Source organism: Diaphorina citri, unplaced genomic scaffold, assembly GCF_000475195.1.
Source record: "Diaphorina citri unplaced genomic scaffold, Diaci psyllid genome assembly version 1.1 scaffold1023, whole genome shotgun sequence".
NCBI lineage: Eukaryota > Metazoa > Arthropoda > Insecta > Hemiptera > Psyllidae > Diaphorina > Diaphorina citri.
The window spans coordinates 65,648-89,246 of NW_007378453.1; the positions used below are offsets into that span (position 1 = coordinate 65,648).

Consider the following 23,599-nt stretch of genomic DNA (forward strand, 5'->3'; position numbering starts at 1 on the left):
CCACAAAGAACTCAACAAATATGTACCAACCACCTTGTGTCACTTTATTTGGAGAGAGGTACTTCATTAACTTTAACCAGAAATTGGTTAAAACTATGGACCATTTGATCAACAAGGTTTGGTAAAAATTTTAACCAATTTTTGGTTCGAGATGAGTGTACCCAAATTCAGGAGACAAGAGCCTTGCCTGGTAATCAGGAGCAGGAGTACATGGGTTCAATCCCAACTGAGATACCTATTTATCAACAATGTTGGAGAATTTGACCACAAAATTTAGTAGACTACTTCTGGTGTAAAGGGACCCTTCAGCTGTATTCAAGTAGTATAAATAAGCACTCTTTTTGTTTTAATTGAAAACCAGTAAAGCAAATTAAGCTTTGTCAGTTTGTACTCAAATGGACAAATAAATAGTAAAAAAAATCTCTTCTTACCATAAGATGCACTTAAAGTTATATTCCCTGCATTGGTAAATGTGTCAGTGGCATTCCCTAAACAACCGGTCACCCGATAGTGTTTGTTTCTATTTGACACATTGGATAATACTTTACAGCCAGAACTTACGCCAACAACTGCAAAAGGAAAAGAAAAAAATCATTAATAGAAAGTAAAAAAAATAAAAAAAAAATCATAGTCAATTTAATTTGGAAAACTCTTACCAAATATGAAGGGAATGTCAATTATATTAAAATCATTTAATATAATTGTGATGAATATGTATCATTTCCCTAGGTATTTAATTTTACACCTTCATAAATTTGATGATTTTCACCAACCTCCAGATTCAAATATATTAAAATCATTTAATTGTGATGAATATGTATCATTTCCCTAGGTATTTAATTTTACACCTTCATAAATTTGATGATTTTCACCAACCTCCAGATTCAAAGTTTAGTCTACCATTTTAACCCCTATCTCACTGAGGTTGGTTCTTACCTAGTACTCCTGAGGCAGAGTCTTCAAGTATACCCCCATGACCAACTTTCAGAAACATGTTTACATCATCTTCAACTTCTGGGTGTAATTGTAAAATGTCTGCAAAGAGGGAATAATTATGTAAAATTAAAAAAAAATCTTTGCCCTGAGTCAATAACTCTCTTGTTTTTATATTGAAATAAGCGGAGGTAATTAGGTGATTGGTCAAGTTGGAATTATCTGTAAAGGATAAACTTTGTCCCGTTGGGAATTTACCAAGTGACCTAGTCCTTACAAGGCAGGCATGTTACCTTCCTAGCTAACTAGGCTGGTCGGTAAAGGTCTACTAGGTATCTCAAGTTGAACTGTTTTTCAACTGATAATTCTCGGAGACCATTTGGGCACAGTCTCCACGTATAGAAGTTAACAAACACTCTGATATGAGATTATTGACCCTGATGTTAATGAGCACGGAGCTAATGACCACTACTGTGGCTCAAATACGTAGAAAGTGCAATTTTTGGTTTTATCTTACCCCGAGCTAGGATTGATTTGATTGAGCTTATTACCTACGCAAAGTTTTGGTGATGGGTCAAACTTTTAGGTAGCCATGACTCCCCAAAATTCTGAATTTCAATTTGACACTTTTTGGTGAGGGTAATTCCTTGAAACTTGAAAGAGTTTGCAGTAGTAGGTACTTTTTTGTGTGAAATAGTCAAATAGGTACTTAGTTGCAGTTCAAAATCCAAATTGCAGTTCAAACTTCAAACTCTGTTATCAGTAGAGTTTTACTGTGCATTTCTAATTTTTATCTACTCTTTGTTAACTAGGTAACTAAATTCTGTGTTGCTCTTGTTCCTAATTTTTGAATACAGGTACTTACTAAAGTTTTAAATTAAGTAATAGCAATTATTTAAACACCTCAAATTCTTAAATAGAATATTAAAAGAGTTCCACGACAACAGTAGTAGGCTACTACTGCTTATTGTCAAATTCTCTAACCATGTGGAGGATAAATTTCTATACCTGGACAGGAATTGAACCCACACCCATCCCTATTACCTACCAAGGTCTTGATTGATTGACCATTTCACCTCCGAGGAAAAGGACATGGTCCTGATTTGTCCAAATTTGGCTTTGCTGCTGGTCACAATTGGAAAATCCAAGCTACAGATTGTTGTAAATCAGCTTCATGTTAATTCTAAAAGTATGCCAGGGGCCAGCTTTTTTTTTACCATGGAAAAATCCACTAGAGGGAGAACGAAGCTAAGAATGCAAGTTGTCAGTTAAAAAAAAAAAAAAAAAAAAAAAAAAAAAAAAAAAAAAGGAGGGAAAAAGATTGTATTTCAGGTGTGTAATTTTGTGTTGTCGATTTCTCCAATAAAGTGATGTCAATATCTTTTTTGATCTCAAAAACGGTTCTTTCTTCTTTTAATTTTCTTTTTTGTCCTAGGTAGGTAGGTACCTACAAAACTCTTTGCCTCGTTTACAAATCATTTATGTACCAAAAGTGAAATATGCATAGAGCAAGGGAAAGAAAAGAAGAACATTTGATTAATTCAAAATTAAATACACTGCCTTGTAAGCGCTAGGCCGCGGGTTCGATTTCCGCCCGGGGCGGATTTTATCCTGATGGGATAATGTTCGTTCTCGGAACGGCTGGAGCTTATTACATTTGATGTGGAGGCATTCTTAACTTTGTTGACACAAAATACACCATTGTTTATTAGTTTGAAAGTCCTCCTATCTAAAATGTATCGAAAATACTCCATTATCACTAGATATCACCTAATACTCTGTTTCCTATTCCTTGTCTCCTTATCACTTTTCACTTATCACAAAAATTTGAAAAATGGTTTGTTTACAAGTTCAAATTTAAATTTGACTTGGCAACAGCGCTTAACGAGGAGGTGAAAAACACTGGATCTGTGGAAAAAAACTACAAAAAATTGAAGCCGAAAATAAAAGGCAAGATCTGGCAACACTGTGCGATAATAAAAGTAAACAAACGGAAAAGAGACTGTCAGATTTGTCAGAAGAAAACAAAACAGAAAACTGTGAAAAATTTTTCATCGGGCTAGTTTTTTTTCGTTTTCCTTGAGCATTCCAATTTTCCTTTGATTTTAGCCTGCCAACCTTGGAATCCAGAATGTCTGTGGTACAGATATCTGAGGAGCTGGATGTTGAGAAGTATGGAAAGTAAGTACCTACCCCATAGAAATAGGTTTGACTCACTGAAAGAGTACTTCTCTGTTGGTACATACACAAGTACTGAACAACCCACATGCTACATGCTTACCCCCGTATGTATGAAATCTTAAGATAAACTTAAGTTTAACTTGAAATGAAAATCTTGCCAAATTTCATGAAATCTAGCCAGTTATCTCAAGAAATGACATGAAATTGGCAACATTGTTCGTCTTAAGTTAAACTTAAGTTTATCTTTGGATTTCATACATACGAGGGTCAGTGTTTGTTTTTGTATCTCCAGGGGACATTTACACGTAGGTCTACAATCTTGCGTTAACCGGAACATGTTAAATTCCATTATTTCCTTGAACAGCTTTGAGCATAGTTGGCAAACACTTTAACATGAGAGATGGCAGGGAGTACATTAGCTCTTGGTCACACTAAGTCAGATCAAGAGCTTACAAGTCTGCTAAATCATAACATGGATCAGGAGAATAATAGGAATATTGGTGGGGAGATGTGGGTATGGATTGGGGTCTTCGATTCATTTGAATATTGAATCATCCGAGCCAAACAAATTTTAATCAATGGTCTTTTTGAAGTGGAGTAACAGAGGAGCAACAAGCTAGTCATTCAGTGAGCCATGGAGCTAATAAATTAATAATAAAATGTTACTCATGAAAGTATCCTACTTAACTTTAAATCATTTATAAAAATAATCTTTAATGTTCACTACTTTCAGGGATAAAACTGCTGTCGTTCACTTCTACGCTGATTGGTCTGATGAGTGCAAACACATGAACACATTGTTTGACGAGATGAGCAAACAGTCCAAATACAGTCAGGTAGTGTTTGCCCGATGCATAGCGGAGGACCTCCCCAAATTATCTTTGAACTACAAAGTATCTGCCGTACCTACATTTGTCATTTTGAAAAACTTGAAGCCGGTTGACCGAGTCGAGGGAGCAGATCCAGAAAGTTTAGATAAGAAATTACAAAACCAGGTGAGGAAATTTTGTTTGTCTTCATGGTATCAGTCCAAATAGATACATACTGGGTTCTATTTATGTACAGTCATAATATACGAGTATAGGAATCTACTTGGTTCTGTACAGGAAGCATTTTGGGAGTATAATTCTTATTGAAGTGTGTGTCCCAAACAAGAGGTCAACATTCTCCTTCTCTCAGCACTTGAAAAAAAGTTCAATTGAGTTAAAAAAACTAGGTATTTAGTTTTAGAAAGTTCTGAGAGTAGGAAAATCTTGAAATGATAAAAGCATTGCATTTATGACATGGGGAATTTTTTTTTTTCTTCTTGAAATGTCCACAGCTCAACAGCACTGCCAATAACACACAGCCTGTGGATCCCAAGGAAGCTCTAAATGAAAGGTAAGTACTTAAATAGTGAATAAATATATGTACCTACCCCTAGAGAAGTTTCAGTACAGTATATTTGCAGCTTTTTTTACATACAATATAAAAATAAAAAAAAAGACAAAAAAAAAAAAAAAAAAAAAAAAAAAGGGGGAAGGGTTAGTTCCAGTTTGTGTGGCCTCTCGGTGTTGTGATATTTAGATTGCCTAATGGGGTTAGGTAATCACATGTGTTTGAGGCATGTAGGGTTCTGAGAACTATACAATCTATACACCAGAGGTTGCTTTCTTAATATAGCTAGGTAGGTAAATCCTTAGGCAGTCAATTTAGGAATTGAAATAAATAGTAGTGAGCACCTATCTATGTAGAAAAAAAACTAGGACATTTCATCTATCAATCCATCCTTTTTTTCTACTTCTAATCATTTAACAATACATTTTATTAATTTGGAAGAATGTCAAGAAAATTGAAATCCGTCAATCCTCCTTTTGAATTGATAATATTTTTTCAGGTAGCTAGGTAGGTAGCTAAATTACCTAATATACCCACCACTTGACAATAAATTTTAGGGATAATCCAAGGCCCATATATAATGGTTGGATAATCTGAGTTGTGGTAAAGTCTGTTACATAATAATTAGGTAATACCTGTAATAACCCATGAATATATTTATGAAAAAATTATATCAAGGACCCCTTAATTTAATCAGTAGTCCTCTTGAAGCTGCATACATCAAGTGCAGAGCTGGAAAACTTTGAGCACTATGGGAATTGAACTGCAGAGGCAACTAGACCTTGATGTGCTTAGTAGTTGCGTAATATAAAAATAAATATGTATAGAGAAAAGCATCCTCCTGCTTTGGACACTCTGTTCACACCTTGAATAACCCAGATCATCCGAGAACACCCTATTTCAAAACTAATTGAAATATTTCCAAGTCACGTGACACATGTCATCGCTTGAAAATGTTTATGATACTTTGTTATCTACATTGATTGATAAGAGGTACTTGAATGATATAAAGAGTTGCTATGTACCTAATTCTCATTATGTATACTTACACACTTAGACACTTGGGCAGGAATGAAGTTTTAATAACTCTCTCCCTCTTTCTCTCTCACCCTCCACCTCCCTCTCTTTCTTTCTCATTATAACTAAGGATTTTTGCTGTAAACAGCCTCAAAACATTTCTGTTCCTTCTTAACCTTATGACCTTTTTATAACTTTTTAGCCCTTAAGACCCATAATTCCCAATCTTACCACAGAGAGGTTTCAGCTAATCCAGAGTTTAAGAAATACTAAACCTGTGTAAATCACTCTCACCTATGGACACTTAGTTAACTCGCAGTTTTAAGATCATCATAATATTATCAGCTTAGGAAAAGATCTCTATTATGTAAAATGTTATTTAAATAAATAAATAAATTTAAAAAAAAAAAAATCCTTAATCAGGCGTCCACAATGAAGAACCAACCATCAAACATAACCCAGTACCGACCTAAAAGAAAATAAACTAACTGTGCTAATGAATAGAAGCGTCCTCAATGGAACACTGAAGATAATATGTAGCTCCAACACTCAGAGAATATCAAAAAATTGAGCTGAGTATTTTTTATTCTGTGATGGTCGATGGTCTCGGCAAGGGTGCATGGTTTATGGTCACTGTTGTGGCCGCATACTAAGTCTTATTATTTTTTTTTTGCTTTTTTTTATAATAAAGCAAGGTCTACTTTATTAATTATGTATTGTACAATGTTAAACCCATATAATACACGAGACCTTGTTTAGACTGCTGGAGTAAAGGGACTTTTTAGTCTCATTCGAGCAGGATAAACAAGGTATATTCTATTCTATTCTATTCTCTCTCTTCTGGTTCCAGATTCTCACCATGAGTCACTCCGACACTTCCAAGCGCAGATCTGGAGGTAGTGGCGCACCAGAGGAGCAGTTCCTACTGAACGATCTGTCCAAGAATGGCACCCCAGTCACCATCACACCGTCTAAGACCAACTCGTTCAGTCGCAGAGGTAAGTCGAATGCTCTTTTACTTTCCTTGCCTAAGGGAAGTAAAGTATTTTTTTTTTAAAGAGGTTTGACAGAGGGAACTGTAACTGCTATGGTCTTATCGTCCCGAAATCGAAGAGAGAAGGAAGACAGGGTAGGAGAAAGCCAGCCGTTCCGAGAACGAACATTATCCCATCAGGATAAATTAATATCCGCCCCGGGCGGGAATCGAACCCGCGGCCTAGCGCTTACGAGGCAGACGCACTACCAACTAAGCTAACTTGGCTGGAAGCAATCAAGTGATAGATAGATGTCTTACTTAGAATTTTGTATTATAAGCGCTAGAATAGAATTTTCTTTCTTATTCTTTTTCATCGCATTTTCTCGTGTTTAGACGGGGTCGGTGTTTTTCGTCAGCCTCTCAATCAGCCCTAGAGTGATTGCTTTTAGGTTGACATTTGGTTTTGGCTACAAAAATTTTATGAGTGGATGCCCTTCGCACTCAACCCAAGGAAGTCCTGTGTGCCCCCTTTATCTTTTAGGAATTTTTGAAGTCTGATCGATCCTGTGACTAGGATTTTTTTTTTTAAGAGGTTTGACAGAGGGAACTGTAACTGCTATGGTCTTATCGTCCCGAAATCGAAGAGAGAAGGAAGACAGGTTTAAGAGGTTTGACAGAGGGAACTGTAACTGCTATGGTCTTATCGTCCCGAAATCGAAGAGAGAAGGAAGACAGGATAGGAGAAAGCCAGCCGTTCCGAGAACGAACATTATCCCATCAGGATAAAATCCGCCCCGGGCGGGAATCGAACCCGCGGCCTAGCGCTTATACTTATAGGGATTTAAAAAAATCTCTCCTAAAAACCTCAATGAAAAATATTAAAATGGAGCCTCTATGTTATGTATATTACCTAGAAGTCTCCGAGCCAGTTAAAATCTACCTACATATTTTTAACCAGAGATGGGTATCTCTGACAATTTACATAGCTAAGAAGTCTAATAACCAACCTATTTACGTAATGAACAAAAAATTAGATTCCTAATCAAAAAGGAAATCCCACTCAAAATACAGGAAATACGTCTAATTTTTTTTTTTTTTTTTTTTTTTTTTTTTTTTTTTGTCAAAGCCTTGTTATACCCAAAGTCCTAAATTGAAGACATTTGTTTTTTAGTCCCATATGTCCAGGGTTTGAGAGGGGTTTTATGTTCGTCTGACAGAGTCTCATATTTAGGATGTTTTGACTTGTCTCTTTTGCCCCCTAGAGTGTACAACTTGTGGCAAAATGGTCAGCCTATTTCAAATATAAAAGTTTCTGGGAACTCAGGGGTAAAACATGAGTGTCCTAACTGTAGGTCATATAGGATTACAAACCATGAAAAGTCCTTGGGCACAACAAGGAAAATTGTAGATTTTTACATAACTATAACACCCTACATCTCTGTGAATTGAAGGCTTTCTTCCAAAGAAGGCCCCTATCCTGTCCTCCCTACATTGTTACAGTTACCTATTGTCAAAATTGAGAAGAGCAGTTAGTTTTCGTGGCAATCAAAGTTTAGATTTATTAAGACTGAAGCTTCAGCTCAGAGTTGTGGCCTCATTGTTACAGTTCCCTAGAATCCTCTTTTTTTCTCAAGTCTTCTTAACTCTAACTCTGCTTTCTGATTTCCTTTAAGTATGCTGTCGTTTTGGCAACCCAAACTTTGGGCAGTCTGTCAATTAATTTTATTGATTGTTTTTCCAGTATTCCTTACGACACATACGCTTAACTCTGCTGTCTGTTTCCTTATTATTCCAGTAGTCCTTATGACACCTTTGCTTAACTCTGCTGTCTGTTTTCCTATTATTCCAGTGTTCCTTACGACACCTTCGACATTCTTCAAGACCAAGAGGTTCGTGAGGGTCTCAAGATCTACTCCAACTGGCCCACCTATCCTCAAGTGTACGTCATGCTGTTGTTTTGGCAATCCAATCTTTGGGCAGTCCGTCAATTAATTTTATTGATTGTTTTTCCAGCATTCCTTACGACACATACGCTTAACTCTTCTGTCTGTTTTCCTATTATTCCAGTGTTCCTTATGACACCTTCGACATTCTTCAAGACCAAGAGGTTCGTGAGGGTCTCAAGATCTACTCCAACTGGCCCACCTATCCTCAAGTGTACGTCAACACAGAACTCATCGGAGGATTGGACATTATCAAGGAACTTCAGGTGGCCAACAAACTAATACCCACCTTGGACCAGCCGCCTTCCAGTGATCTAGAGAATTGAACGACGCCTGTGCGGTGATTGTGAATGGAGTGAAGAGGTTATGTGTGAGTGGAGTTCATTACAATGTCCAAAGTAAAATAGTCATTTCCCGATTTTAAAAATGTGGACTGATTGCAATACTTTCTCATTACTAGTATAGCTTTGCTATAACTGTAGTAATAGAAAGTAAAAAACTGGCCCTGAGTTCCCGTATTCAGACGGGGTTTGGAGTTTTCTGTCAACCTTTCAATCAGCCCTAGAGTGATTGCTTTTGGGCTTACTTTCCGTGTCTGCTTTGACCAATGAATGTGTCAGATACTCCTCTTCTAGTATATATTCTGAAACTTGTATCACCTCCTCATTTGCTAGGAGCAGGTCTTGTTCGTTGCAGGTCGCACCTACATTTAGGAAAACGAGAAGATGGGCTGACATTTTGTTTTGGCTTCAAATTTTGTAGATACAGCCACAAAACAAAATTTTGTAGCCAAACCTTTGCTATTTCTTGGGAAGGGAAATGCAGGCTGGTATCCTCCCTGTTTAAAGTCCCCCAGTCAGACTAAGCTGATTTTCTCCCTGTGCAAGTTCCCCACCCAGACTAAGGTTAAAAATAGGAATCATTTTTGTTATTCCAAGTAATCAGTGTATTATTGTGAAACATGATTATTTTTCCAAAGGAAATAAAAAGAAAGGTAGATGGAGTGTTTGCCAAAGTTATGACTAATGCATTGTACACTGCACCATAACATGCCTTTTATTTCTACAGTTCATGGTGTTTTACATTAATGGGGAAAATGGAAATAAATAAACAAAGCCTCATTGGTGATTGGGCCCTGGAGCAAAGTTGTACACATTCAGTGCTGGAAGCAGCCAATGGGATCAAATCCCTGCTGTGGTAGAAATTTGTTGATTTATTTTCCTTTCTAAATACCTACTGCCAGCCTAGTTTGCTTAGTTGGTAGTGCGTCTGCCTTGTAAGCGCTAGGCCGCGGGTTCGATTCCCGCCCGGGGCGGATTTTATCCTGATCTGCGTCTGCCTTGTAAGCGCTAGGCCGCGGGTTCGATTCCCGCCCGGGGCGGATTTTATCCTGATGGGATAATGTTCGGGTGGCGCGTCTGCCTTGTAAGCGCTAGGCCGCGGGTTCGATTCCCGCCCGGGACGGATTTTATCCTGATGGGATAATGTTCGTTCTCGAAACGGCTGGCTTTCTCCTATCCTGTCTTCCTTCTCTCTTCGATTTCGGGACGATAAGACTATAGTAGTTACAGTTCCCTCTGTCAAACCTACGGCTGGCTTTCTCCTATCCTGTCTTCCTTCTCTCTTCGATTTCGGGACGATAAGACCATAGCAGTTACAGTTCCCCCTGGCTTTCTCCTATCCTGTCTTCCTTCTCTCTTCGATTTCGGGACGATAAGACCATAGCAGTTACAGTTCCCTCTGTGTTCCTATCCTGTCTTCCTTCTCTCTTCGATTTCGGGACGATAAGACCATAGCAGTTACAGTTCCCTCTGTCGGCAGGCTTTCTCCTATCCTGTCTTCCTTCTCTCTTCGATTTCGGGACGATAACTAGCAGTTACAGTTCCCTCTGCTTTCTTCCATCCTGTCTTCCTTCTCTCTTCGATTTCGGGACGATAAGACCATAGCAGTTACAGTTCCCTCTGTCAAATCGTTTAAAAAAAAAAAATAATAATAATAAATACCTACTCTTAAAAATTTGGATAGGCAAGGATATTAAAGAATGTTCAATGTATATTGTATAATGATAAAAAAAAGTGGTTGGGTTAAGGAGCTCCTCCAGGAGGAAAGTAGGAAACGGCAAAAAAAAAAAAAAAAAAAAAAAAAGGGGGGGTTTTTTAGGTTTTGCGTCTACCTTTTATACAAAAAAAAAAAAAGGAAAAAAAAAAAAAAAAAAAAAAAAATGGCGGACTTATTAGGTATTGCGCTTCACTATTCATCAACTCTAGTTATCCACTGCAAGTTCACCTCTTTGAAATCATCGAAGTTCATCAAAAATCCGCTAGAGCGCTCTCTCAAAAATTTCCCCAGAAAAATTTTGTAAACAAAAAAAATTCAATGGCGGAAAATGCATGGACTTGAAAAGCTCGGAACTTCTTTTTGCTTTTCTCTTCCTCATGTGTCTTAATTTTTACTGATAAGTTATCAGTTAACACAATCCCCTCTGTGTTTTACGCGTTAATTTTATTTTTAAACTGTAAACAGCGCAAGAGTGCATGTTGCATTTTACTCATTGAAACACCTACGGATTTCTGAAAGGTAAGAGGAGCTACCGGTCGTAGGTACGCAAAGTTTTGGTGATGGGTCAAACTTTTAGGCAGCCATGACTCCCCAAAATTCTGAATTTCAATTTGACACTTTTTGGTGAGGCTAATTCCTTGAAACTTGAAAGAGTTTGCAGTAGTACTTTTTTGTGTGAAATAGTCAAATAGGTACTTAGTTGCAGTTCAAAATCCAAATTGCAGTTCAAACTTCAAACTCTGTTATCAGTTGCGGGAATCGAACCCACAGCCTAGCGCTTACAAGGCAGACGCACTACCCACTAAGCTAACTAGGCTGGCCAAAGTATTTTTAACGTTACTGATGGAAAATGGGTTTTAATGTCACTGTATAATTGCTGAGGGTTTTAGTTTCGGGGGTTTTACCCTTCATTTGGTGACAAGCTACCTGCCTCGTCATTGGACATAGGTATGAGAAAGTATAGTAATCGGTCAAAGTCGTTAATCGTTAGATGGGTGGAAATATCCGTTTTATTATGAGTGCTTCAACGTCGTTTCATTTCGTAGCTATGAAAAAATTGCATCTTTGGATTTTCCTTTGATCTGTGTCGATGTCGTACCTAGAATGTCCCTCATCAGATAAGCGATCTATCAATCTCTCATCAATCCTTGAATTGATTGGTAACTCTTCTTCATATTTGGCAACTTTTCTCGTTCATATCTCTAGTCCCTCAGTTCATTGTAAGAATCCGTGTCAGCAGAGGTACTCCATAAAGCTCATGTGGCATGTGGGCAATAAGGCACGCTTCTTTGGGTTTTAAGGTGAACACGTGCCAGCCTGCCTTGTAAGCGCTAGGTCGCGGGTTGGATTCCCTCCCCTGGGTGAACTTTGTGACAACTTTCGTTCTCGGAACGGCTGGCTTTCTCCTATCCTGTCCTCCTTCTCTGCGCTTTCGGGACGATAAGATCTCCGTTGTGACAGTCCTCTCTATCAAACCTATAAGACACACGTTTATTTCACCTATCCTACCCTCCTCTTCAATTTCGGGACTGTAAGACCTTCCTCTGTTACAGTCCTCTCTATCAAACCTCTATTCTCTCCCTCTATGAAACCAACAGTCCCTCTATCAAACGTGTCTCCTATAAGACACACTTTTCTCTGAGTTTAAATTTAGATATGATCACGTTCATATTAGAAGTGTTGGACTGAGGAACACGTTTAATGCTTAAGAAGTATTAGTAGTGCTTACTGAGATGATTCACACTCGTATTTATGAACAAGAACGATCGTTCTTAGATCAGTCTCAAGTCAAAATTGACCAATCAAATGCCTTGAGACTGTGCTTAGCACGAACTTAAGAGCCAGCATTTTGTTCATAAATATGGGTGTTAATGTTAGATGATTAAATGATGATTAAAAAAAAAAAAACATACTCTATATTGAGAGGAGCACGTTTTGTGTGTTAATAAATATAATCTGAACTCTTCATAAATATAATATAATTATTAAATGTTACATTCTTTCAATGTGTGATGTGTAGACATAGCCCATAGCCAGAAGGTACTTATCAACAGTGTCTACCTAATCCCCTTATCAATCTGACTGAATACTTGTACAATGTTGGCTCTAAGCGTACAGTTTATATTCATACCTATGGACTTAGTTATCTGTAGATCAGGGGTTCAAAACATTTTACCTAGCTAGTACTTCTAAAAAAAAATTGTTTTTTTTTTTTTTTTTTTTTTTTTTTTCTTATCCTTTTTTTAAGAGGTTTGACAGAGGGAACTGTAACTGCTATGGTCTTATCGTCCCGAAATCGAAGAGAGAAGGAAGACAAGATAGGAGAAAGCCAACCGTTCCGAGAACGAACATTATCCCATCAGGTTAAAATCCGCCCCGGGCGGGAATCGAACCCGCGGCCTAGCGCTCACAAGGCAGACGCGCCACCAACCAAGCTAACTAGGCTGGCTTTTTTTTAATAGGTTTGATTGAGAGAACTGTAACTGCTAAGGTCTTTTCGTCCCGAAATCGGAGAGAGGAGAAAGACAGGATGGGAGAAAGTCAGCCGTTCAGAGAACAAACCTTATCCGTTCAGGATAAAATCGCAAAGAGATGTGTTTGATATTAGTGGCCCGCCACTTCAAAAGGATTAAGAACCACTGTTATAGCATGTAAGGGTGCCCTTATAGATCATTTCTTTCTCAAGTGCTCATTCAGAATGCTAACTCTGAGTATAACGAACGGGAGTTATATTGTCTTAATTTGTTTGTTAATTGAACAGGGTCAGAGCCGTCAAAGGTCATATAAGGGGACCCAGAAAATTAGATTATGAAGGGACAAAGATCATTGTCGTTCGAGTGATGGTTCAAAGTTTAATTGGGTTAGCGGCTAATAGACTATTGGAATGGTGAATGTACCAGTTTCCAATGCGCCGTTAATTTCTCAGGGATTTTTTAAATTTAAAAGTATTTTTGTTTTGTAGATCCTTGATTTTTTTTTTTTTCATGAATCTGATTAAATAAGTAAAAAGAGCAGTAGAACCCATTTACAAACATTTTGAATCAAACGGACAGGATATGCGATAGAATAGAATCTAGTCGTCTTGAATTCCAACCTAGCCTCTCCAATACTCTGCAAGTCTACATTGTCCATTAGGTTGAACGTAAATTTGTTAATGAATTGCCAATTCTAGGTAACAATAGATAAAGGGACAGGATGCGTGCTATAATGATAACGAAAGAATTTGGATAGATAATAAAAAAATGTAGCTCCTTTTTTTTTATGAAAAAAGGCAGCACCCAAACACAAACAGACAAGTCAGACAAGGATTTATTTTCTAAGGCAGTGTTTCTTAATTAGTTTGGCCCGCGAAACCCTTTTCAAAAGGTGAACATCTTTGCGGAACCCTGAACTTTCAAGATTGCACCCCCCACCCCCACAGTTCCCTCTATCAATTAAACCTCTAAAAAAAGCTGTATAAGATGAAATACCTATACCTTATCCATTTGAATATGGCAGCAAGGATTCATCTAAAAAGTAGGCTACGTTGCCAAACGTGTCAAAGGTTCAACGGTATGCTATACAATAATTCAATTAGGTAAGGACTAAGGAGTCTCTATTTTGTATCAACGAGCCCCTAAGTCTAGACAGGGAGTCCTTTTTGTAGTTGTATAAACAGTGATCCGCAATCAAGAGCCTTTTCTCTTTTCATCCAGGTTTGGGATTTTATGAGTAGGTTTATAAATGGAAATAACTGAGCGGTTCAATTGAAGAAGAACACAAACACGGAAATAGAGTTTTTTTTTATTTTAATTTTCATGGAAAATTATCTGGATGATTTTACAAAAACTTGTCTATCTTTGGTAATAATAGAGATATCAACATGATTCTTCTACCCAGTGGCGTAGCGTGGTCTAAATTCAAGTGTAGGGCGTGTAGAGCTCATGCACAGGTCTACCAAGTCCCATCACAGTACATGCCATTACCTAATATTTATGGGCATTATTAGAGTGGGCTTTTGAGTTGTATGGCCGCCATACACGCCATACATACACGCTACGCCACTGCTTCTACCACTTTATTCTTACCAATATTCTGCTTTAGAAAAGACATTTTACCCAAGAAGGGCCTACGCAGCTTGGGACTTTGGGATACCTCTCTTAAGGCCAATATGCCCTATCAAACGCGCTGATATGAAAACAATCTGAAAAACTAGACAAGGGTTAGGCTCGCTCCTCTTGGTCTTCTTTGTTAAAAGTCTTCAATTATGAAACGAAATTAAATTAATGATTTCTCTCTTGTTCTTCAATATTTTATAGACTATTGAACGATTCGAACTACTAATGAGGTCTTATAGTCTAGATATTTTATTCCATTTGAATAGAATCATATTTTTGTTTTATTAAATTGGATTAATTAATACTAGGGTTGCCAACTTTTTTTTCGGCATATACGGTACAAACTAGCAAAACGGTGAAAAAATACGGATTTCCCGATTTTTACCCGGAACAAAGGCATGCACCCCCCCCCCCCCCCCCCCACCGTACACAAATCAAATGGAACTTAACAGGCTGTTAGCTTGACAAACCTTCCAAAGACTGAAAAAATATTGGTGAAATCCACCCCAAGAGTGTTGGAATGCTATGTCGATAAAAAAAGTTATGACCTAAAAACTGACACAAGGTCTGTATAATGTTGAGATTCCAGTTATATTAGGGTTCCGGAACTCAGTCACTCTTTTCGGAAAGCAAGTGCTTTTTTTTCAATCGAGCTCAGGCATGTGGGCATCGAACCCGGAGCCTTCTACATGAAAAGCAATGGAGTGGGATAAAGTTTCTCTCATCCCCGACACTGCTTTTTTTTTTTTTTTTTTTTTTTTTTTTGCCCCAAAAAAAAAAAAAAGAAAATTAGAAATTGGGGATGTTTTTTTTTTTTTTTTTTTTTTTTTGCTGACACGAAAAAAGAAAAATGTAGATTAGAAATTGGAGATGCAAACGGAGTGTGTGTGTTATGTATGCACACACATAACTTACATAATAAAATAAATCCTTTACTCGCACAGACATGCTACGACACAGACCACATGAGTCTAATGTAGCAGAACATTTAGGGACACTGCCCCTCCCCCCTAAAAACGGTCTTATCCCGGACTTAACCTACGTTTGTAACATCCATAAAAGAAAATTATTTGCCGTAGCTCAAATCAGTTTCAACTGATAAAATCATTATAAACGTACGTACCGTACCGTACCGTACCTACCTACAGGAGAACCTCGATTATTTCAACTTCCATTACTTCACCACTCTATTATTTCAACTCAAAATCCATTGTTTTTTTCTATCTTTCAAAGAATATCCTAACTTATTAGAGGAAATGATCATAGAAAGTGATCATTTCAACCTCGATCGTTTCAACTACCCCCGGTCCCAATTAGTTGAAATAATCGAGGTTCTACTGTATAAACCTCCTATACGTACCTACCTACCCACCTATGAGTGCAGTTTCTCTCAGTTATAATTACCTATATTAGGTACCTATTAGATGCCGTTCATACAGTTTGGTAGATTACTTGAAGACCATCAGAGGTGTTCCTGCATAAAATCTTGTTTCGCCTGTTAGCATTGAGATTATTGGAATTGAAATAGGTATTAATTTCTCGGAAATTCGCGGTCACGAAAATAAATCGCCTGCTTTGAACGTGGAGTCGAATATTAGAATGTCTAAACCGCATATCATGTAGTTTCTTATATCGAAAGACAACTTGGTGTCCGCCTAGTTAGCTTGGAGGGTAACGCGTCTGCCTTGTAAGCGCTAGGTCACGGTTTCGATTTCCGTCTGGGGCAGATTTCATCCTAAACGGAAAAGGTTCGTTCCCGGAACGCCTGTCTTTCTCCTATCCTGTCCTCCTCTCTTCGATTCCAAGATGGTAAGACCTTCGTTACTACAGTTCCCTCTATCAAGCCTCTTGAAAAAGTGCCATCAAGCGTCTTGACTAACGCGCTTCTAACGCTTCCAATCTGAGAGAAGCCTTAAGGTACAAATGTAAAAAAAAAAATGTAAATGTAAATGCAGTTTCTTTGTGTTATTATGTCACAACTTTGGTGCTGACTGCAGCATTGTAGGATTTTCCCAATATCTCAATAATCCTAAAAATCCAATGTTTACCTACCATTCGCTATGCGAATTTATATGTCATAGCTACTCATTTTCCTCACGAGGCTGAGTGGGCCCCGCAACAGCCAGTCACGGAATCAATCATTTGCATGATACAAATTTCTTGACCCCGCCGGGAATCGAACCCGGGTCTCCCGCGTGCAAGGCCGACTTTAAAATTATTGCATACTGCACATTGCATAACCGACACTTGAATAGGTACTTGATGTAAGTTTTCACGACTTTAAAATTATTGCATACTGCACATTGCATAACCGACACTTGAATAGGTACTTGATGTAAGTTTTCACGACTTTAAAATTATTGCACATTGCATATGTGAGAAAAATTGAAGGCACTTATAAAATTGTGGGCAAACTAGCCTACCTACTTAGCTTGGAGAGGTCGCGAGGTCGATTCCTGCTCCGGGCAAACTTTGACCCAAACAGATGAGGTTTGCTTTCGGAATGGCTAGCTTTCTCTTATTATGTCGTCTTTCCTTCTTCGCTTTCGGGACGATAAGACCTCCTTTGTTACACAGGGTGTCTACCAGACTGGAAAACCGGGAAAACCGGGAAAAGTCAGGGAATTTCATGGAGACTGGAAAAGTCAGGGAAAAGTCGTTTCCTTTGTCAAACCTCTTCGTAAGCAAATAAGCTACATGCTTGAAATTTCTGAAATAAGCTACATGCTTAAAATTTCTGAAATGAGCTACATGCTTAATATTTCTGAAACACCCTATATTTCTATTTCCACTTTGAAAGGAATGCGAGTTATGCTTTTGTCAGCGCTGCAGCAGTGATATTTATGTCCTCTGTGTTGGTGTGTTAGGATAGGGCATATTATGTCCACTGTGTTATAGTGTGTTAGGATAGGGCTCGCAGATTTGTATCATATTACATAGGGGACACTTATATCTCGACTTAGCATAGGAGCAGAGGCGTATCTTACATTGGGGGAAAAATACTGATAGGGCGCCACAAGTTTTAGGAGACCAGTAAATATAAATAGAATAGAATAGAATATACCTTGTTTATCCTGCTGGGATAGGACTGGAAAGTCCCTTTTCCCCCGCAGTCTAACCTAGGTCTTATATATTTGATACATTATGGGGGGGTACTCAATACTCAATTATTGGGTTATTTCCTCTGATTTATGGTGTATTTCACCAACCTTCTTTTCATCCCCTATAACAGCCTGTCAGCTTAACAGTCGGTAAGCGTACACAAATCAAATGGAACATAACAGGCTGTTAGCTTGACAGGCCTGGTAAGCGTACACAAATCAAATGGAACTTAACAGCTGGCTACAGACGTTCAGGTGTACCTGTCAGGTACATCGTACTCTGTTTAGGGGGGCGTCATACCTATTCCTCCGACAAAATTTTGTACCTGACAGATCCAACGGAACGTTTGTAGCCGACTTACTGGAGTCAGAACCGGACAAAACTGAGCGATTCTTCTTGCATCTCATCATAATTTACTATAGCGTCTGTTCCCGGCTTAAGAGAGGCAGAAGTGACAACCGGTTCGATATAGAAAAACCATACCTTCTGTAGCCGGCTTAATGAGCCAGACACCGGCAGAAGGAAGATGACACCCAATGGCCAGTGGTCCTGCATATTAATGTAACGTACGTAGTAAGAACCCTGGCATATTAATGTTACGTACATAATAAGAATCCTGCACATTAATGTGGTTTAAAATGTGTAGATAATAAGCCTGCATATTAATGAAGCGTACATAGTGAGCCAAGTTTTACTCAAGTTTACCTCTGTATGAAGTATGGTGTATGTGGGTTGTAGGTATATTTGTCACTATCCTTGCTTGTGAACTCGTTATTGGTCGAAGCAAGTGAGCTTCCAAGTTTTTTAACTCCGCGATTTCGCACTTTATTTCACACTAGGGAATCCTATGTTTTGAGTGATTCCTTTTGGGGTGCCAGCCTAGTTCGCTTGGAGGGAGCGCGTCTGCCTTGTAAGCGCTAGGTCGCAAGTTCCAGGGGGATTTTTATCCTAAACAGATAAGGTTCGTTCGTTTCGCGAATCATTCGTTCTCGGAACGGCTGGCTTTCCTCCTATCCTGTCTTTCTTCTCTCTTCGCTTTCGGGACGATAAGACCTTAGCAGTTACAGATCCTTCTACCGAAACTCTAGCCGGCCTTAGATTTCGCTGAACCAATGGTTATCTAACATTACGTAGCCAGTAGGTACCTGATAACTAGATATTGTTATCTCAGTAGCAGTTTGATATAGCACCCAATTTAAATAAAATAAAATAAATGCCTTTTCTGACTGTAGTGCCTAAAGTCACCACTACAATTACTACAATACCAACACCATCAGCTTTCGATACCCAGGGTATAATCTTCGTCAGGCAAAAGATAGAAACATGTTGTTGTCCCGAAATCGGACAACTCACTCACTATCAGTTAACACATCCCAATGTAGAAGATGTGTTCCTTTACCCTTTTAGGAGGGTTGATAGAGGGAACTTTAAAACTATTAACGGAGGTCTTATTCTTATCGTCTCGAAATCGAAGAGAAAAGGAGGACCGGATAGAAAGCCAGCCGTTCCAAGAACGAACCTTATCTGTTTGGGATAAAGTTCGCCCCGTGCGGTACCCTCCAAACTAACAAGGGTGGCTTGAAAACAATATAAAACTATGTACTTAAACATTGTTACCAACCTCAGTGGTGTAGTGGTTAGCACGGTGGACTCTGGATCTGGAGGTTGGTGGTTCGAGTCCAAGTCAAGTCACTAAATGTAGCGTAGTTTATCAAGCGAGGAAGGACATTTGTGATAAGCATTTAATGCTCAACACAATTAAAATTCCTTTTTTACTTAAACATTGTTTATGTTATTGTAATCGGTGTTTATGTAAACAATGTTCACGTTAATTAATCAGTGTTCATGTTAATTATTTGTTGTTAATTGTATTTACTTAGGCGAGAAGAAACATGTTAATTGTATTTACTTGTTATTGTCAAATAAAGAAAATAAAACATTAAAACATTAAAACATTAAAACATTAATTTGTGTAAATGTTTATGCAAATGTAAACATAATTGTCACGTGATGGCTTGAATTAGAATCAACCCCAGACTATAATGTTCAAGAGGTTATCTTTCTCACCTTATCAATAAGTTATTATCAGAGGTCCTTAGGCCAGCCACTCACTATCAGGTAGACCTGACAGGTACACCTGACACCTGATGAGCACACACACTATCAGGTATACCTGACACCTAATGAGCACACTCACTATCAGGTAGATCTGACAGGTACGGCTGAAAAGGTCCGAATGTCAGGTGTACCTGATACCTGAAGAGCACACATACACACTATCAGGTAAATCTGACACCTGATCTGGTCTATCTGATAGTGAGTGGCTGGCCTTAGAACGTTGGTATCAACAAGCTGTTCAAAACAATGAAGAAATGTTTTGAAATAAATTAAAATGCAAATAAATAAAATTATTACCTACATATTAATTACTATTATTTAACCTGAAAAGATGAGTGTATCACCGCCGGTTTTTTTTCGTAGCAATCAAAGAGCTGCTACATTAAGCGCTTGTGGTCTGCGCCGTAGCATGACCATTGACCATTCTGCAGTATGTCCCTCATCAGATGGGCGAGAAGAGACACAATACTTCCCTTCTAGGTACATTAGGCGCTTGTGGTCTGTGCCGTAGCATGCCCACCCCGCAGTATGTACCTCATCAGCGATAAGAGACATAAATAAACAAATAAATATTGAAATAAAAAAATTCTTTAACCACCTGTTTCCACTGAGGAATATTATTATTTAATTTTAGGTATGAAAAAGTAAAGTATTGAGCATTCAATAAAGCGTCCTTTTTATTATTATCATCTGTTATTAATTTGAGTTGATTTCTAGGAAGTTTATCAATATGACAGGAATTGAAATCACTTGCTCATGTCCGCCGGTAATTCATTAGATTCAGAAGTTGCTGATGTGATTCGCAAATTCTTTAACCACCTGTTTCCACTGAGGAATGTTATTATTTAATTTTAGTTATGAAAAAGTAAAGTAAAAAGAAAAATATTGATCATTCAATAAAGCGTCCTTTTTATTATTATCATCTGTTATTAATTTGGGTTGATTTCTCACGTGAAAGGAAGTTTATCAATATGACAGGAATTGAAATCACTTGCTCATGTCCGCCGGTAATTCATTAGATTCAGAAGTTGCTGATGTGATTCGGAAATTTTTGGTGTTCAGAAATTTTCGCTGATGCGGTTCTGATGAATTGCTAATTTGGTCTGATAGCTGCTGATAGACGTTCTTGATTTATAATAATAAACTTGCTGACTGCTGGATGAATATAAATAACTTGATAAATTGAGAAAGGAAGTGAGGATCAAATTTGCTGCAAATTATGAAGACAAAAAATGCTGACCAGCTCAGTTAGCTCGGTTGGCGTCTGCCTTGTAAGCGCTAGGTCGCACAGAAATTTTTGCTGATGCGGTTCTGATGAATTGCTAATTTGGTCTGATAGCTGCTGATAGACGTTCTTGATTTATATTAATAAACTTGCTGACTGCTGGATGAATATGAATAACTTGAGAAAGGAAGTGAGGATCAGATTTACTGCAAATTATGAAGACAAAAAATGCTGACCAGCTCAGTTAGCTCGGTTGGCGTCTGCCTTGTAAGCGCTAGGTCGCAGGTTCGATTCCCGCCCGGGGCGGCTTTTATCCTGAACGGATAATTCGTTCTCGGAACGGCCTGCTTTCTCCTATCCTGTTTTCCTTCTTTCTTCGTTTTCGGGACGATAAGACATTAGCAATTTATTATTATTACTTTTCGCCCATCTGATGAGAGGCTATGGGATGAGCAATGAGCATGCTGCGACACAGACCACAAGAGTCTCATGTATCAGTTGTTTCATTACTGCGAAATAAAAAGTAAAAAAGCTATAAAACACTTCTTTGAAGGAAGTTTTCGAATGACCTTGTAAAATGTTTTGCTTGCCAGCCTAGTTAGCTTGGTTGGTAGTGCGTCTGCCTTGTAAGCGCTAGGCCGCGGGTTTGATTCCCGCCCGGGGCGGATTTTATCCTGATGGGATAATGTTCGTTCTCAGAACGGTTGGCTTTCTCCTATCCTGTCTTCCTTCTCTCTTCGATTTCGGGACGATAAGACCATAGCAGTTACAGTTCCCTTTGTCAATTCTCGCCCATCTGATGAAAGACATTCTACTTTACGGGTATGCTGCGACACAGACCAAAAGAGTCATGTAGCAGTTAAAACCAAAAAAGATAAAAACACTTTTTTAAAGGAAGTTTTTGAATGACCTTGTGAAATGTTTTTACTTTGTTTATTGTTGCTTTATTCAGCCATAATAAATGAAGAAAAGATTTTTGGCGCCAGAAGATGATAAAAAAAGAAAGAATAAAAAGAGGAAGAGAGAGGACATGATTTTCTCATGCTCCCTCTCGAAGAGAAAGAGAGAGGGAGAGAGAGAGAGAGAGAGAGGAAGAGAGATCTTTACATAAATAGAAAAGGGGTTATTTTTTCTATTCTACCTATGTATTGTGAAGATTATTATTATTTGCTCATGAAGAGAATTTCAATTGACACGGTCGTGCTGCGTACTGACAAGTTCCTAGGTACTCTGCGCCGTAGCATGACCATCCTGCACTATGTCCCTCATCAGATGGGCGAGCAGAAACACAATACTTCCCTTCCAGGTACATTAGGCGCTTGTGGTCTGTGCCGTAGCATGACCATCCTGCAGTATGTACCTCATCAGATGGGCGAGAAGAAACACAATACTTCCCTTTTAGGTACATTAGGCGCTTGCGGTCTGTGCCGTAGCATGACCATCCTGCAGTATGTCCCTCATCAGATGGGCGAGAAGAGACACAATACTTCCCTTCTAGGTACATTAGGCGCTTGTGGTCTGTGCCGTAGCATGCCCACCCCGCAGTATGTACCTCATCAGCGATAAGAGACATAAATAAACAAATAAATATTGAAATAAACAAATTCTTTAACCACCTGTTTCCACTGAGGAATGTTATTATTTAATTTTAGTTATGAAAAAGTAAAGTAAAAAGAAAAATATTGATCATTCAATAAAGCGTCCTTTTTATTATTATCATCTGTTATTAATTTGGGTTGATTTCTCACGTGAAAGGAAGTTTATCAATATGACAGGAATTGAAATCACTTGCTCATGTCCGCCGGTAATTCATTAGATTCAGAAGTTGCTGATGTGATTCGGAAATTTTTGGTGTTCAGAAATTTTTGCTGATGCGGTTCTGATGAATTGCTAATTTGGTCTGATAGCTGCTGATAGACGTTCTTGATTTATATTAAATAACTTGCTGACTCTGCTGGATGAATATGAATAACTTGAAGAAAAAGGAAGTGAGGATCCAGAATTTACCTGCCAAATTATGAAGGACAAAAAATGCTGACCAGGCTCAGTTAGCTCCGGTTGGCGGCGTCTGCCTTGTGAGCGCTAGGTCGCAGGTTCGATTCCCGCCCGGGGCGGCTTTTATCTTGAACGGATAATTCGTTTTCGGAACGGCTGGCTTTCTCCTATCCTGTCCTCCCTCTCTCTTCGTTTTCGGGACGATAAGACCATAGCAGTTACAGTTCCCTTTGTCAATTCTCGCCCATCTGATGAAAGACATTCTACTCTACGGGTATGGTGCGACACAGACCAAAAGAGTCTCATGTAGCAGTTAAAACCAAAAACGACAAAAACACTTTTTTAAAGGAAGTTTTTGAATGACCTTGTGAAAATAATGTTTTTACTTTGTCTATTGTTGCTTTATTCAGCCATAATAAATGAAGAAAAGATTTTTGGCGCCAGAAGATGATAAAAAAAAGAAAGAATAAAAAAAGTAAAAAAGAGAAAGAGAGAGGACATGATTTTCTCATGCTCCCCCTCGAAGAGAAAGAGACAGTGAGAGAGGAAGAGAGATTTGTACACAAATAGAAAAGGG

The 23,599-nt window shown here is 38.3% G+C and overlaps 3 protein-coding genes across 3 annotated transcripts in view; 2 read left to right on the plus strand and 1 right to left on the minus strand.

The window, feature by feature from the left end:
• Positions 1–304: 304 nt before the first annotated feature.
• Positions 305–2,747, minus strand: LOC103513770 (probable tRNA pseudouridine synthase 1). The gene is made up of 4 exons (XM_026826887.1): positions 2,589–2,747; positions 1,451–1,484; positions 937–1,035; positions 305–569 (listed from the first exon to the last, which is right to left on the minus strand). The coding sequence occupies exons 1-4, from the start codon at positions 2,685–2,687 to the stop codon at positions 316–318; spliced, it is 486 nt and encodes a 161-aa protein (XP_026682688.1). The 5' UTR covers positions 2,688–2,747; the 3' UTR covers positions 305–315.
• LOC103513762 (equilibrative nucleoside transporter 1) overlaps positions 1,641–23,599 on the plus strand; it is a gene marked incomplete in the record, with an annotated part of 58,618 nt that continues 36,659 nt past the window's right edge. Inside the window, 2 exon segments of the mRNA XM_026826886.1 lie at positions 1,641–1,790; positions 6,359–6,506. Of these exon segments, the coding sequence (XP_026682687.1) occupies positions 6,368–6,506 (139 nt within the window).
• Positions 2,934–5,781, plus strand: LOC103513771 (glutaredoxin-3-like). Its single transcript, XM_008478619.3, has 4 exons — positions 2,934–3,114; positions 3,848–4,109; positions 4,436–4,494; positions 5,745–5,781. The coding sequence occupies exons 1-4, from the start codon at positions 3,065–3,067 to the stop codon at positions 5,779–5,781; spliced, it is 408 nt and encodes a 135-aa protein (XP_008476841.1). The 5' UTR covers positions 2,934–3,064.

Coding starts and splice junctions, on each gene's coding strand:
- LOC103513770 (XM_026826887.1), bottom strand. CDS start 2,687: ATGGAGTATTTTCGATACATTTTAGATAGGAGGACTTTCAAACTAATA. Junction 1,485..2,588: donor AGAATGCCTCCACATCAAAT/GTAATAAGCTCC, acceptor AACTTTGCGTAG/GTAATAAGCTCAATCAAATC. Junction 1,036..1,450: donor CAAATCAATCCTAGCTCGGG/GTAAGATAAAAC, acceptor CCCTCTTTGCAG/ACATTTTACAATTACACCCA.
- LOC103513771 (XM_008478619.3), top strand. CDS start 3,065: ATGTCTGTGGTACAGATATCTGAGGAGCTGGATGTTGAGAAGTATGGA. Junction 4,110..4,435: donor ATAAGAAATTACAAAACCAG/GTGAGGAAATTT, acceptor AAATGTCCACAG/CTCAACAGCACTGCCAATAA. Junction 4,495..5,744: donor AAGGAAGCTCTAAATGAAAG/GTAAGTACTTAA, acceptor ATCTTACCACAG/AGAGGTTTCAGCTAATCCAG.